Source organism: Mus pahari, chromosome 7 (genome assembly GCF_900095145.1).
Source record: "Mus pahari chromosome 7, PAHARI_EIJ_v1.1, whole genome shotgun sequence".
Classification (NCBI taxonomy): Eukaryota; Metazoa; Chordata; class Mammalia; order Rodentia; family Muridae; genus Mus; species Mus pahari.
This window is the reverse complement of record NC_034596.1, coordinates 10,221,367-10,237,205: the sequence shown is the minus strand read 5'-3', so window position 1 is coordinate 10,237,205 and position 15,839 is coordinate 10,221,367. Positions and strand designations below refer to the sequence as shown.

General features: G+C 37.7%; 1 protein-coding gene and 1 pseudogene across 2 annotated transcripts; both read right to left on the bottom strand.

Moving 5' to 3' along the window:
* Positions 1-5,856: 5,856 nt before the first annotated feature.
* On the bottom strand, positions 5,857-12,307 carry Rad51ap2 (RAD51 associated protein 2). The gene is made up of 3 exons (XM_021202793.2): positions 9,543-12,307; positions 8,927-9,001; positions 5,857-6,231 (listed from the first exon to the last, which is right to left on the bottom strand). The coding sequence occupies exons 1-3, from the start codon at positions 12,283-12,285 to the stop codon at positions 6,113-6,115; spliced, it is 2,937 nt and encodes a 978-aa protein (XP_021058452.1). The 5' UTR covers positions 12,286-12,307; the 3' UTR covers positions 5,857-6,112.
* A 1,726-nt stretch (positions 12,308-14,033) lies between these two features.
* LOC110324663 lies at positions 14,034-15,512 on the bottom strand (annotated as a pseudogene). The gene is made up of 2 exons (XR_002380695.2): positions 15,448-15,512; positions 14,034-14,743 (listed from the first exon to the last, which is right to left on the bottom strand). The product of XR_002380695.2 is annotated as a ranBP-type and C3HC4-type zinc finger-containing protein 1 pseudogene (transcript).
* Between the last annotated feature and the right edge of the window lie 327 nt (positions 15,513-15,839).

Here is a 15,839-nt window from a genome sequence, read left to right as displayed (position 1 = left end):
GAAAAACACACACCTATGAAAATTGGGATATTAAAAATTATTGCGCTCTTGAAATTAGAATTTGAGAAAGATAAATTTTGCTCTCGAATTCACACAGTTCAGAGCTGATAAGATGAGTAAAGATGTGTGCCTAACAGCCTGAGTTCAGTTCCCAGGGACCAACATGGTGGAAGGAGAGAGCAACTAACTCCAGAAAGTTGTCGTTTGATGTCCATCCATGGTATGCACACAGAATCACTCATGAAGAACTTCTTAAAGGGAGATATATGACCATATATGGAATTATTCACTGAAATATGGATATTTTATTAACCCCCCAAAAAAGTATGCTTTTCTAAACTCATATTTATATATTATTAATATATAATATATTATATTATTTAATATAAAATATTATTATATTAATATATACATTTATATCATATGTTTACATGATATAGTATATATTATATACTCTGTAATATAGTATATATATATATATATATAAACTCATGCATATACAACATATACATAAAACCTCATATATACAATTTGTGCATATATATATATATATATATATATATATATATATACAAACCTCATTGTGAGATACAATTACTATATCCATTTTACATTGCAAATTAAATAACTTAAGGTCATAATGCATGTTTGAAAAAATAAAAGCTTAGAATTGCTGCTTTAAAAATTAATACAATTTGGGCTTGGAATATAGCTTAATGGTAGAGTGCTTATCTAGCATGCATGAGTTTCTGGGTTCAGTGTCCAGCACTGAAAAAGCAAACTAACTAAAGATGAAGGTAATTTTAGTTAAAATGCCAGACTCACTTTTGACTTTTCATGTTTGTTTTTTTAACACGAAAAAAGACATAACACTGCTAACGTGGCCAAGAACTGAGACTAGACAAATCACAGGCCAAGGGGGAAAACTCCCTCTATTATTCTGCTAGAGGAACACAGCAACCAAATGACTTCTGATAACATACTGCTATGCTGATAGATCAGAGCATCACCCAACCCTCTCAGAGAAGCTGCCTTGTGCAGTTGGTGGTAATTAACAAAAAAGATCCACAACTGCGGAGAGTGAGAGACTCTGATCACTTAGTCTTAAATAATACCTTTACCAAACCCTTCTCCTCAAGGATCAGGTACCTCTGCAGAAGAGGCAGAAAAATTCTGAGAGTCAGTGGTGGTGCATGACCCCAAGGAAGAAAACAGTTGGCCAACACAAAACAGATCCCATGGGGTTGTGTGCGTGTATACTTTTGTTTTGTTTGGGTATGTCTTGTCTTATTAATTTTCTTTTTGTTCTGTTTGTTTAGTTTGTATATTTTGATGTTCCTTTTCTTGGTTTTTGTTGTTTTATTTTTCTGGTTTTTTGAGGGAGAGAGAGAGAGAACTAGAAGTTGAGTGAGGCGAGAGGTGGGGAGGATCTGAGTAGGGGAAGGAAAGAATATGGTCAAAATATATTGTATAAAAAAAGCTCTTAATGTGAAAAGGATTTTCTTTCTATTCTTACACTTTTAAATATTTAAATAAATATCTAAATTACTGAATTAATATACTATAGTAGCCAAATCTACTATAAAAATATAGAGATCAAATGAGAAGGTAAGAATAAGATTCAGTGACAAATATTTATATTAAGTGTGGTATTCCTAAAACTCCCCATTGTGCTCTATAATAATATTACCATTCATAGAAATATATAGTGGCAAGAAGCTTTTAACCATTTGCATTAACCAATGTAAAGGGAGCATTTGATCCAGTTCTATGGAAGCGACAGAGTGAGCTGCACTGCTAGCTTAGCAAGCATATCAGGAAGGAAGGAAGGCAGATGCACAGAGCCTGAGGCAGAACCGACCATTTCAAGAAAGGCTAGTGCGTCTTCAGTGGAACAAACAGGGGAACACCAGGAAGCAGTTTAGGAATTTGATAGTTCTTAACCACCAAAGTAAGAATTTAACACTTACTCAAAATAACATAAAGACTTAAGATGATTGTATTATATTGAGCTGAGCAGTAACATGCTTTGATCTATATTGCAAATATTACTGGATATTTCATTCAGAAAAGATAGAAGCAATAACTGAAGCAAGAAGCTCACTAAGTAGGAACTTAATTCTATTACAGTTAGTTGAGCAAGGGAAACCAAAGTGATAGGTCAGTTAGAAGTTAGGGAGGTGACTTCAAGGTTTTGGTGTTTTGTTTTATTTTGTTTTGGGTTTTTTTTTTTTTGTTTTGGTTTTTTCTTTTGTTTTAATTGTATGTAAATGAACATGCTGTCTTCAGACACACCAGAAGAGGGCATCGGACCCTATTACAGATGGTTTGAAGTAGACATTCATGAAAATGTCTGCTTCTATCTCAAAGTACTCTTTGAAAATGTCATTTCCAGAACTGTTTTTTATTGGATATTTTCTTTATTTACATTTCAGATGTTAACTCCCCTCTAGGTCTCCCCTCTGAAAACTCCCTATGCCATCCTCCCTCCCCTGCTTCTATGAGACTCCAAGGTTTTTACTCTGAGCCACTTAATGGAACTCCTCCTCCTCGATAAAATGAGAAGTATATGAGGGGGACAGAAAACAGAAGGAGCTTCTCCAGGACTATGACATGCTTGAGGTGCCTGTTAGACGTCAGAATGACCCAAGGAGCTGAGGGGTTTGCAGCCCCATAAGAGGAACAACAATATGAACCAACCAGTACCCCTGAAGCTCCCAAGTACTAAACCACCAACCAAAGAATACACATGGAAGGACTCACGGCTCCAGCCACATATGGAGCAGAGGATGGCCTTGTCAGACATCAATGTGGGAGAGGCCCTTGGTCCTGTGAAGACCGGATGCCTCACTGTAGGGGAATGCCAGGACAGGGAAGCAGGAGTGAGTGGGTTGGGGAGCAGAGTGAGGAGGGTGGGCTGGGGGTGGTTGGAGGGGAAACTAGGAAAGGGGATAACATTTGAAATGTAAATAAAGAAAATTTCTAATAAAAAAGAAAAAATTAAGTGACAAGGAAACCACAGAGCCTGGAGTTCGGGGATCCACAGTACTTCATTTAAATTGTTCCCCAAGGCTGTGAGTTTATTCTTTTGCCCTGGGGTTGGGAAGCTGGATGAACTGGGGATTTCTTCCAAATGCTCTCCTACAGTACATGCTATGACTTGGAAAATAGGTAGAGCCTGTCTATCTAGCAAAGTTAGGTTCAAATGATGGTGTTTCCCAACACAGTGAAGAAAATATGATTTCATGTCTGATATGTGTGTGTGTGTGTGTGTTGTGTGTGTATAATGTATATACACATCTATATACTTATATACATATATATATAATTACATATATTGTGTATTTATTTCCCCTAGTCCATAAAAGGTGTTTTATTAATGCAAACTATCCCTTGAAGTAATATATGTCTATGTCAAGAAAATATATAATATCTACATAATTAGAGAAATTTCTCAGAAGCTGGGAACAGTGGCACACACTAGTCCCAGTATTTGAGAGGCAAAAGTATTGGTGCAAATTTGAGGCCACTGGTCCTCAAATTGAGGACAGTTAGATCCTGTCTAGACCAACAGGACAGAGAAAAAGCATGATAGAACTGAAAGAGAAGAAAGATAGGAAAAGGGGCTGGAGAGAGGGCTCAGTGGTTAAGAGCACTGACTCCTCTTTCAGAGGTCCTGAGTTCAAATCCCAGAAACCACATGGTGGCTCACAATCACCCATAATGAGGTCAGATGCCCTCCTCTGGTGTATCTGAAGACAGCTACAATGTACTAACATATAATAAATAAATAAATCTTTAAAAAAAAAGATAGAAAAGTTGGTAAGTATTTTAATTGCCCATTACTAGCTGGTTACTATGTATCAATATATATTTATGGTTATGCACTAACATTGGGTCTAAGCTGTTCCAAGTCTATAACAAGCATTTGTAGGCTCAATCCTTAAATTTATCTAAAAGGATACTAGTATTCCTTTTTAGATAAGAGGATTTGCCCAAGGTTATAGAGCTTTTAAGAATGCTTAGAGTGGATGTCAATTGTTTTCTCCAGAAAAATAATTGAGTAGTGATCCATATGCTAAGTTAGCTAGATTTAGCTATCCTACCACATATATACAGTGATTCAAAGATCATGCCACACCATCTAAAAATACAAACAACTTACTCTGTCAACATGAAATGTAATCTTCAATTAACAAAAGGAAAAGAATTTTATATGACCTAGCTGTTACATGACAGGAGTAGAATTCCATTCAGTTATACTCAAACAATAGGAATATATACTGGGAGCAGGTACAGTTTGAAGAACTTACGACATATTTCAGGGGACCAAATAATCTGGCTTTCAAAATGTTTGCATTCTGAGCCTGAGGAGATGGCTCATCAGTTAAGAGCAATGGCTGCTCTTCCAGAGGACCCAAGTTAATTCCTAGCATCCACAGGGTAGCTCACAAATGTCTGTAACTCCAGTTCCAAGAGATCTGATGCCCTCTTTTAGTCTTCAAAGGTTCGGCCTACACCTTGTGTATAGACAGACATTCAGGTAAAACATTCTTATACCAAAAAATAATAATCAGAAAAATTTTTAAATGCATTTTAACAAGGCCTAACAAGGTGTTCCTTGCTGGGTTCTCCAGCAGAGAGTGGGTGGCAGGATTGCAGCAGGATGCTGGAGTTGGAAAATGTTTGCTGGAGGATGGAACTGAATAGAGGCAAAGTTGAGGTTTGAACTTAGTGCATCTAAAACATTTACCGATGATCATTTTAACCAGTCACATTTATATTGTGAATTGATGCATTTAGGCTTATTTGTGGATGTAACTGTAAAATATACTGAGGTAACCCTGGCCTTGTTTGCTGTTCTTATGTTTTCTTTATACATTTTTTTTCTTAATTTTTTCTCTGTTTGTCTTAGTGTTCTATTACTATGAAGAGACACCATGGCTACAACAATTCTTATAAACCCTTATAGAAGAAACCATTTAACTAGAGCTAGGTTACAGTTCAGGGGTTTAGTCTGTTAATGTCATGGTGAGAAGCATGGCATCAAGCAAGCAGACATGACGGTTCTACATGAAGATCAAAGGCAGGAAGAAGAGAGTACTAGATACTCTGGACTTAATCATTTGAAACCATAAAGTCCACCTACAGTGACACATTTCCTTCAACAAACCCACACCTACTCCAACAAGGCCACACCTCCTAATCCCTGTCACTCCCTAGTGACCAAGCCTTCCAATGTCTGAGCCTACTGGTGCCATACCTATTTTAGCCACCACAGTATGTCAATATTATCTATCTGTCTATTATTTTTAAATATGCTTTATTCTTTTGATTATTACTTAAAATTATGTATATTCTATATTTCTTTACACATACCAAGCACAGGAAGGAAGCTACAGCATAAGGAGGCAAGAGAAACAAATCTCAAGGTCATCAGCCTCAGTGTCATAGAGAACTCGAGATCAGCCTGAGCTACTGGATAGATATGCCATGTAAAGGGAAGAAGGAAGGGCTGAATGGAAGGGAGGGAGGGTGGAGGGAGAGAGGGAGAGAGGAAGGAAGGGAAAGAGAGAGGGAGGGAGGGAGGGAGGGAGGGAGGGAGGAGGGAAGGAGGAAGGGAGGAGGGAAGGAGGAAGGGAGGAGGGAAGGAGGAAGGGAGGAGGGAAGGAGGAAGGGAGGGAAGAAGGAAGGAAGGAAGGTTCTATATACCTGCCAAAATGTAGAGAGTGTGTTAGAACATAGGTGCATTGCCCTTTTATAAGCCACAGATCCTTTCAGAAAGTACTCAAAGTTATAGATTTTTCTCTACAAAGGGATTACATGCATATGACATGAAGACTAAGAAGCTGAAATGGTTTATATGACCACAAATATACTTTAATATGTATCTTGATCATATGACATGAAATAGCAGTAAAAGTTTTCTTTTAAAGGTAATTAAATAATTTATACACAAAAGAACCTCTCTACACTTAAAAAAAAAATTAAAAAAAAATAAAAAGAATCCGCAAGCTGGAGGAAAACACTTATACAAAGCAACAAGTAAATCATTCCTAAACATGCTGAACTGTTAAAGTCCAGACGCTTCTTGTAAGTCCTTACAACGCATTCATTTCAGGTAAGGATGCAGCTGTTTCAGCCTAGCTCTTCTTGACAAGCCAACCCTAATCGGACGGCTGCATGTCTTAAGAGGCTGTACTCTGGAAATCCCATGCGAAAAATGACTGCCTGCAAAGAGGACAACATAATTTATAGACTGAGGCAAAAATTACCAATATGCTTAAAAGTCCTTATTCTAATCATGATACTAGCCACATATGCCAAGAATTTACATAACAATCACTTTAAATGCATTACTGTCCTTAATCTTATTATAGCCAGTTCTAAAGTATAGAAAGGCAAATACAAGAAAAATAAGAAACCTTTCCAAAGTATATAACACTTACATTAAACCAATATTCCAGTAAAGAAATCTAACAAAAGAACAATAAAACCAAAAGCTAATTAATATTTAAGTCAACTTGATACTATGCTTTATGCATGTCTTTCTCCAGTTTTAAGGGAAGCAACTCTACCATGTTGTCAATAGTTATATTTGGTTTCTAAAGGAGATTTTTATTTAATAAAATACAAGTATAATTATAGCTACGGATTACTCTGATTTTTAGTTTCATTTGACATCACATTACATTACTTTCCAAGAAAGTCAATTGTTTCCAAGAGCTATATTTCTCCCGAGAACAGTTAACTTAGACATGCAGATATATTTTATTACCACTAAGAGGGGTTTTTTCCACATAAACTATATCGTATAATTGTAAAACTTGTAAGTTTGGCTTTAGTGAATTAGTATGAATTTAATACTACATTATAGTAAGGACACTGTCATCAAGCCATTGTTAAATCTAACAAAACTAAACAGCATGACTTCAAGTTGAACAACTTGCATATATCTATATAAGCATTGATGAAACGGATTCAAAATTTAAACTATATAAAAATAATGTTCCTGAAAATATAAGGTAACCCTCCAAAAGCTATAAATACATTTTAATACTTGATTTAGCATTAAAATCATAAATTTAATGATAAGCAAAAGTTTCATTACTAGAGTTTTAGAAATATTTTAAAGGTAAAGAGGTACTCAACTCAGACAAATTATTGGGTCATGCTGATGTTAGTACATTTGGTTATATAGTAGACAGTTTTAGTAATTTTATATAAAATGAACTTCTTCATTAAAAAATAATTTCAAAGTAGAGCAAAATTAATCATCTACTTGAATTCGTTTTCAAACTATGCTTTCCTCTTTTATATTTAATATATTAGTGACTTGTGGTAGTTTTACAGTGGATAGGAAATTATTACACTAATTTCCATCAATATTAGGTCTTTGTAAAATAATGGCCTCCCTCATTAAGCTATGTGTTGAAACAATATTCCTTTGTAAAATAAATCACAGTCCCCTTTCTTATTGTTATATGCTTGATTAATTTATTGTTCACAGTTTTTAACAAATCTAAGCATTCCAGAATGCTTTGTGAAATTGCTCTTAAAGTCAGTATTTAAAAATATGTCATGATTAGCTGGGCATAGTGGTGCTTGCCTTTAATCCCAGCACTGGAGAGGCAGAGGCAGGTGAATCTCTGAGTTCAAGGCCAGTCTGGTCTACAGAATGAGTTCCTAGACAGCCAGGATTACTAAGGGTTTGGTCAACGGGCTAACAACATCTGTGCCTTCTAGGAAATTGTTAAAAATGCAGAATCCTAGAACTTGACTACAGTGAAACAGAATCCTTTACTAAGATCTTCAAGAGAGCCAGAGCACATTACAGTCAAAGCAACAGTGGCCTAAAGAACATATAAAATACCTGGTGAGCTGGCAGTTGCCACGTAGCAGGCAACAATGTAGATGTGTGTTCCTTCTCCTCCGTCTATTCTACATCAAAACAGATTCCTAAAGCCAGGTGTTCCCTATCTTTCTGTCCAGCCTAACTTTATAGACTCATGGAATATCAGTACCTCTGTCATCACTTGTTTTCAGGAAATAAGACACTGCCTGTATACTTTTAAGCTTCCAAAGGCATCAATTAACCATTAAGGTCAATTCATCATCCATTAAGACAAAAGGAAAGAAAATGAAATTGCATTCTTCTGATGAAAAATGCATATATAGTCTTATTTCCTAATTTTAATCCTATCCTTATCAATACACATTTGTACAAGTTAGAATAAATATTAGATTTTGCTTTATTCTTATATCAAAACCTTCTTAGATAAGGATTATTGGAAACTGCTTAATTTTGCTTTTGTTGTTTTCCTTAACAGCAATTAAGAATAAAAATAAGTATAATAGTCATATTCAGAAATCATGTTAATACTAAAATAATAATAAATAATTTCTAGAGTATTTGGGCCTTGGTTTCTGGTTTCAAACCTGTGCCAGATTGTCCTGTCAACACCTCCCTAGTGCTAAGATTAAGGTATGAGTTATAATATCCAGATCAGTATTAGTAAATTGTTTATATTTATAAAATATCTACATGAGAAGATACATAAAGGTAAAAAAGTATAGAACATAATAGGAATGACATCTCAAAAATGGGAATCCATTTGGGATTCTCCTTTGTTTGATTTTTGTCGGCTAATATAGTACATATACAACAAATCTCACATTACTAACACATCTTATCATTTAGATTATTGTCATACATAACTACAAATATTTAAGCATCCTGTGCAGAGGACACCTTCCAGTATTATTCTCATATTAAGCCAATCTCTACGTATTGTAATTAGTAGCTACTGATATTTTTCAAAGTATGAAATTTTGTATTTGTTTATCAACCATAGTAGTTTCACCATACTCAAACAATATGGCAGCCATCTTAAAACATACTCCAGAAAATAACAAAAGATCTTACCTCCCTTCAATAAAATTTCTTTTCTATATTCATCAGGAGAAAAAGTAGGGCTTTTAGGTAAAGGTTTCTTATAATCTGAAAATAAACATTAACATATTATAACTCATGAAACCGCATTGACTAGATGGTTAAAGCTCTTTCTAGAGAAAGTGACTTTCGTCTATAAATATTAACAGCATTGGCAAACTATGTTTTTTTATATAAATTCTGCCTTCAACTGACTGCTAATATTTAGAAAACTTAAATAAGACTCCTGAGCTTTTTCTATTTAAGTAATTTGTTTCCTTCAGCTTCAGTTTATTGTCTAACATTTTAATAGAACTTTGTAGGAAATAGTATACATTAATTAACAGTCCTTTCTATTTTATTTGTTACCAAAATTGCATATATTTCTTACATAGAAGAAAAAAATGACTTTTTATCATGAGTAAAAAGTTATAAGGCAGGCACTGGTTGTGCATGCCTTTAATCCCAGCACTTAGGAACCAGAGGCAGATAGATCTCTATGAGTTTGAAGCCAGCCTGGTCTATGTTCCAGGACAACCAAAACTACACAGAAGCCGTCTCAGAAAACAAAAACAAAAAACACAAAAGAAATGAAATGTAAATAGCATACCTTCCTCAGGAGGAGAATGGAGTGATCCTTCCCCTGATCTTAGCCAACACTCATTGGGAACTGCCTGTCCTCTGTGAGTAGGTAGTATTTTCCACTTAAATGAACTTTGGTGCCTTTTAGGTTTGTTGAGGTCTGCCTTCACATCACAGGACCAAAAAGGTGCATCTCTTGTGTTGGTTTCAACCATTTCCAGTTTTTTTCCTATCTCCATTCTTGCCTCTTTAACACTATTACTTTCTCCAAAGTAATTTTCTTTCCTATTGTTTGTTTCCATGGTACTTGGAATTTCATTTTCCTTACTAATTTCATGAAACATTCGAAGTTCTTCAAGTACTAAATCAAATTTGCTCTTCATCTCAAACTCTTCTGCTATTGGCAGAGTTTCTGTTGATAAACATGTAGCAGTTAAGCCCTGAAAACACTCATTGTTCTCCCCACTTGAATCACTTTCAAACTGATGATTAGCATACAATGCAGATTCATTCTTCGGATGAAAATGCTTTGAATTAGCTAATTTACTTTCTTGCAAAATACCTCCATCCTCTTTTGTGCTAGTTCTATTATTTTGATTAACAGATTTAGTTTCTTCCATACTTCTGCTCTTACTCACTAGCGAAGCTGACTGCACTGAAGACATTCTGTCCATTGTGGGACAACTATCCTCTTCCTTCTCAGTGTCAAGAGCTTTATGGGCTTGAAAACTACTTGAACTTTTTATGACTTTCATTTCTCTCTTCAAAACAAAATCACATATTTTCTCTTCTATTTCACTTAACAGACTCTCCAAGCTGATCTTCAGAGTTATCGCCATAGCATTAATCTGGTCACTGTGTGATGTATTTTGGCTTAACAATGTGCACAGTTGTCTAACATTAAAGACATCTTCAAATATCGACTTAAAAATAAAGTGGATGGTCTTATGCTCCCATTTTCTTTCAGTATCTAAATATTGATTGTACTTACTACTCTCATATTTTTCATTAATATGTCCACAGTTATTATGTATAAATAGAGGATCAGACTTCACATGTGTGCCGCCAATACCAAAACTATAATAATCCAAATTTTCCATATTTGGGAGTAGTTTGGCACATCTTGTACTCTCATAACTAGATTCTTTTGTCAAAGAAAGTTCTTCCATGTTATCAAAACCCATTAAAGGGGGAACGTTTTCACATAGTTTGTAAATTAGAAAAATTTTAGTTGTCATAGTAAGAGAATTAATGTTTTGTTTCTTAACCTGTTGAAGAACATGTTCCATTTTAAATAGTTTCCTCTTCTTTGCAGTAGATTTTGTATTACATTCTAATAGTCTTAAAGAAGTTAACATCTTTGTTAGAGACACATTGTATCTTTCCTTTATAATATTTTTCAAATAATTCAAATTCACTATATATTTTAAAACACATCCCTCTTCTGATTCCCTATCATCTTTCTTTTTTTCTTTCTTTCTTATGAAAGAATCAAAGTTATTGAGCAAAGAAACTATATTGCTTTTCAGAATCATATTATTCTCACAAATAATCCTAATTTTTTTCATTCTCCAACAATTTTGCTTTTTTATTTTCAAAATAGATCTGTCATAGTCCAAGCTTTGAGATTCTTGTCTGGTAGGTATGTAATAGTCTTGATTCCTTTCTGTTCCCTCGCAATTTGCATCTTCTAGTGTTAGAGTGAAAATCTTTTTAGAGTCTCTTACATCACACTCAATACTACTGTGCCTATAGTAGTTTAAATTGATCAAGTCTATTTTCCCTTCAATGGTAAGTGACTGATGGTTACTTTCAGAATAGTCAAAAAAATCATTTTCCACATATACATTTTTTTTATTATCCTGTAACTTTTGTTTCTTAGCATCAGATCTATTTTGGGACAAGAAAATGTTTGTGAAATCCCTAACATATGCCACAATTTTGTCATTCTTTTTCTTTGCTGTTTCCTTTAAATAGACAAAGGACATGTTGCTATTTAAATCCCTTGGAAACTCAGAGAAATTTTTTGTGATGCTATCTCTAAAATAGCTAGGTTTGGCACTTTCCAAGCAGGCCTGGTTTTGAAATTTTGATATTTTTAGTGTAGACAATGAAACGTTTTCTTTTTTCTCTGAGGTTATAACACTGTCAACTTTACATCTGTCCTTAATTTCATGTAATGCTGACTTAGTTTCCTCAGAAAATGGTACATATAGAAATGGGTTTCCTGGCTCTCTCACAGAATTCTTTTCTTTCAAAATAGTTTCCTTCTCAGGAAGTTCTTGAGGCTCCTGTTTGACTCCTTGGACATAGGGCATGGGGCTATTGGGTGGAGTATGACTCACTTCTGCTTGGTCAGCAAGGCGCATCCCTGGAGCCTCCCTGTCCGGCAGTCCTGCTTCACAAGACTTTCTTGGAGCCCTCCAACAACCTGCTCTTCCTAAGGTTCCAGACCGCCAACAGCTGTGCGCCTGGAATGTTCTGTCCTGACATCCCAGGTCACAGGACTGCTTCCCACCGCCTGAGCGCCCCAGGTTCTTTGGAATGAGGAACGCTGTGAAGGGTCTGAGCGACCACTCCCAGACTTTTTCTACCTCAGACAAGCGAGGCACCACAAGCAGCGGCCATCCGGCCTCAGAGACTCCTCCTTCAGGCTCCTTCAGACGCCGCCGCTTGCTGCCGGGGGACGCCGCAGCGGGGTCCTCAGGAGGCGATTCTGAGGAGACAGGCCAGGCAGGCCCCGCAGGCCACGCGGGGCGCGACAGAGACATGAGCGCCTACCAGGAGCCTCTGCCGGAGCTTCCCGCCACGCTCCGGCCTTTTAAAGGGCGCGAGCGGGCTCCGCCCCCGCCCCCCGCCCCAGCCCTTGTCACACCTCCACCACGCCCCTCGAGGCCAGACTTAGGCAATCCCCCATCCAGGTCTCGCCCCACCCTGGTCACGCCCCCGACACGCCCCCCCGTAGCCCCACCTCCACCTGTGAGTGTCCAGGCGCGGAGCGCTCCTGACCGTTACACCGAGGTTTAGCGCGGTTTTGAAGACAGAAACATCAGCTGTTCTATGCGTCTCGGGCCTTCCCTCGGGAAGAACTGAGCTGGGAAGTCGGAATCTGTGCTTTGAGTTTTGTGGGGGCAGTCTCTCTCTCTCTCTCTCTCTCTCTCTCTCTCTCTCTCTCTCTCTCTCTCTCTCTCTTTAAAGTTCGAAAATCGATGCTTTCCTCTGAAGTGGTTTTAACTCAGGTTTTTTGTGGGGGGTTGTTTTGTTTTATTTTTTGTTTTGTTTTGTTTTGCTTTGCTTTTAGGGGTTGTTTGTTTGTTTGTTTTCAGGTGAATTGTCCCATAAAACCCAGTGGCTCTGTCAGTGCCAGACCAAATCTTTCTGTATTCAGAAATTAAAAAAAAGAAAAAAAAAAAAGAAAAGAAACATCCCACTAGTAGTTAAAATCAGTTGTCCTACTTCATTAAATTAAAAATGTGGAGAAGGGGCTGGTACTTAACCATATTTAGGGGGAAGTGGACAGAACTTAGTACCTAGAAAATTATCTTTTTTTCAGTTAAGACTAAGACTATACTTATTTTCACAGATGTTGTAGCATTTACTTATCAAATATTGTGGATAAATTTACTTAGAAATAAAAATTATATGTTTGAACTTCATTTATTGTAAATACAATAATCCTATAGTGGCTCATATTAATGAATTTTTAATGCTCTTTCATTTTTCCCTCAGCATTTAGAATGTTTTCTTTATGATTTCTGGTCAGTGCCAATTTTTGTAAATCCTGTAATCTTGAAGGAGAAAATGATCTTTTAAATGTCTATTATTATATACATGTTTATTAAGAAACATGTAATTACTGTTAAGTGAGCATAAACCTCAGACCTCTTGATGGTTGCTTCAATTATGCTGTATTTTCCTTTAAAATACAAGAACATACTCTTTTCTAAGCCCTCCACCATATCATTATTTAACAACCATGCATTTTTATGGACTAGGAGTCAAAATATAAATATAGTAAAACTTAATTCAATAAATTATTTGAGAACTACATCCAAAACATTAAATGTTTAATGCTTTCTTTCTTTTTTTTTTTTTCCGGGAAAACCACTTTAATTCACTTAAAGAGGAGGGAGGATGCAGAGCTGAACCCCATGGGCTGTTTCCTGACCTACCAATCTACCTGGGCCCTGGATGGATTCACAGCAGCTTTAAGAAGTGCTGAGAAAGCCAGCAAGGCAAAGGATGAGGCTGTGGGTCCTCAGGGAGCAAGCTCGGGGGAAATAGAGTCACTCAGAGCACTAGCCAGCCAGGCCTTAGGCCAAGGCTGTGTTTAATTAAGGTTGGTGGCTAGTAAGGGTCCGGTGTCTAGTACAGGGCCATGAGGTCTGGTCAGCTACCCCTTGAAACAACAGAAGCAGTGCAACTGACATCAGCTCAGCTGGGTCCTTGTAACACAGCAATCAGACTGCAGTACAGCTCGGCTTTCTCCCTTACCAAGCCTAAAGGTATGATGGCCAAACCAGAGCTAAAGTCCCTGGCCTAGCCCTGCTGTTCACTGCTATACATGTGGGGCTGGGTCAGTATGAGAGCCACCATCATCGACTTAGTGGCAGTTTTGACAGCTTGGGTGGCATGGAATCCCATTGACCCGGCAGCGGCAGCCACCACTGGTATCCCCTGGGCACCCAGGGCCCCAGCGTGGGCCCTTGGTGACCCAGCAGATCTCAGTGTGGTAGTCTGTACAGCGGGTCCAGTCACAGCCATCCTTCTTCTGCACCACAATCCGGCACTGTGGGCAGTGCATGGCCTCGCCTTGCTGCAGTATCACCTTTCAGCATCTCTGTCGTCTGCCGGGCAGCCACATCATTCTGAGCCCGCAGGGTCAAGTCGTCTTGGTACTCCCTGCAATTCATGAGCTCATGGATGGCCTTGCAGAGCAGACAGTTGACACGGGTGCACACAGGACAGGTGAACTCGTTGACATCATCCTCAAAGAAGCACCAGCCCCTGCAGTCGGGGGTCTTGCAGTGGTAGCTCAAGGTGCTTCGGTTCTCTGTGATGGGCACACCCAGGTCCAGGAAACGCTGGTAGTCCTCAGGGGACAGGAGCTCCCGGATCTCTCTCTCCAGCAGTTTGCCAGGGCATGAGTAGGTGCTGTCAATGAAAGGGCAGGACACCTCCGCCTCCTGGCTGTTTCAGATGGTGCCCTGCAGGCACTCCCTGCTGGTACTGGCACAGTGCCTCCTTGTCGCCGGAGGAGGAGCATTATATATATATATATATATATATATATATATATATATATATATATATATATATATATATATAGCTTGCAGAAATATACAGCAATCGAGACCAAAATAGATTATTTTTCTTCTATTCACATATTTAAAATTACACTAATGACCACTTCCATTTATAAATAATACCTATTCTAGTTACTATTTATATTTTTCCTTTTCATTTTCAGTGCTACCTCAAAAGGAAATAGGATGTTAAGAAATACAGAAGGTTGTACGTTCGACTCATAGGCTTGTTCAAAAGCTCATCTCAAATGTCACACCTCTCTGTATCATTTTACCTCCCTGTCCTTTGAAAGTACTTGTCTCTTTTAATAAGAGTAAACTGAGATTCCAGGGCAGCACCTGTCGACTTCCTTTCAGCCGGGTGTCTTATTGCAGTTCAGATCTGAACTGAAAAAGAGAAATACTGATTGAGTTCATGAGATAAGCCCCACTAAGGAGCTTTGCACTGGCGCCTGTCAGAACCATTCAGAGCTCATTCCGCATGTTGGGATGCCAGTGCTTAAAGCCAGTGTCCTCAGCGTGACTTGCCTCATCTTCACTGAAGACTTACATCATCTTCTACTCTGTGGTGTTTGTTTGTTTGATTGTTTTTAACTACTTGCCTCGGAATGTTTGTTTGATTGATACAATTCTATTCCATGCACGTTCTCAATGCGCTCCTCTTTCTCCACGTAGCCAAACCTTACCACCATTAGGTTTCCTGTAACTTTTGCGGTATTGAAAACCCTCTCTACTTCATCCTAGCTGTATTGAATCCCTGGGCAGATGACTTGCAGACCCATCTCTCTTTTGACAGCGGATGGCAAGCACTAGATGGGAAACAGTAAAGTATGATACTGTGTATATCTTTACATTCAGGAGTCTTTCAGCCTGTGTATCACATGTCAGTTAAAGTGAAACAATGTATCTGTAAATGTTTTAAACCAGAAACAGCCTCCTCCTCTTCCAGTTTTAGTGCAGCCTTTAGTGGCCAACCTCTCTCTAAAGCTAGAAACTGTTAGTGTTATCTCTTCTGACTA

Excerpts from the sequence above, each read along its gene's own strand:
- Rad51ap2 (XM_021202793.2), bottom strand. The coding sequence starts at position 12,285 with ATGTCTCTGTCGCGCCCCGCGTGGCCTGCGGGGCCTGCCTGGCCTGTC. Across the intron at positions 9,002-9,542 it reads CCATTCTCCTCCTGAGGAAG|ATTATAAGAAACCTTTACCT; the intron begins GTATGCTATTTA and ends GTTTATTTTCAG. Across the intron at positions 6,232-8,926 it reads AGAAATTTTATTGAAGGGAG|GCAGTCATTTTTCGCATGGG; the intron begins GTAAGATCTTTT and ends TCCTCTTTGCAG.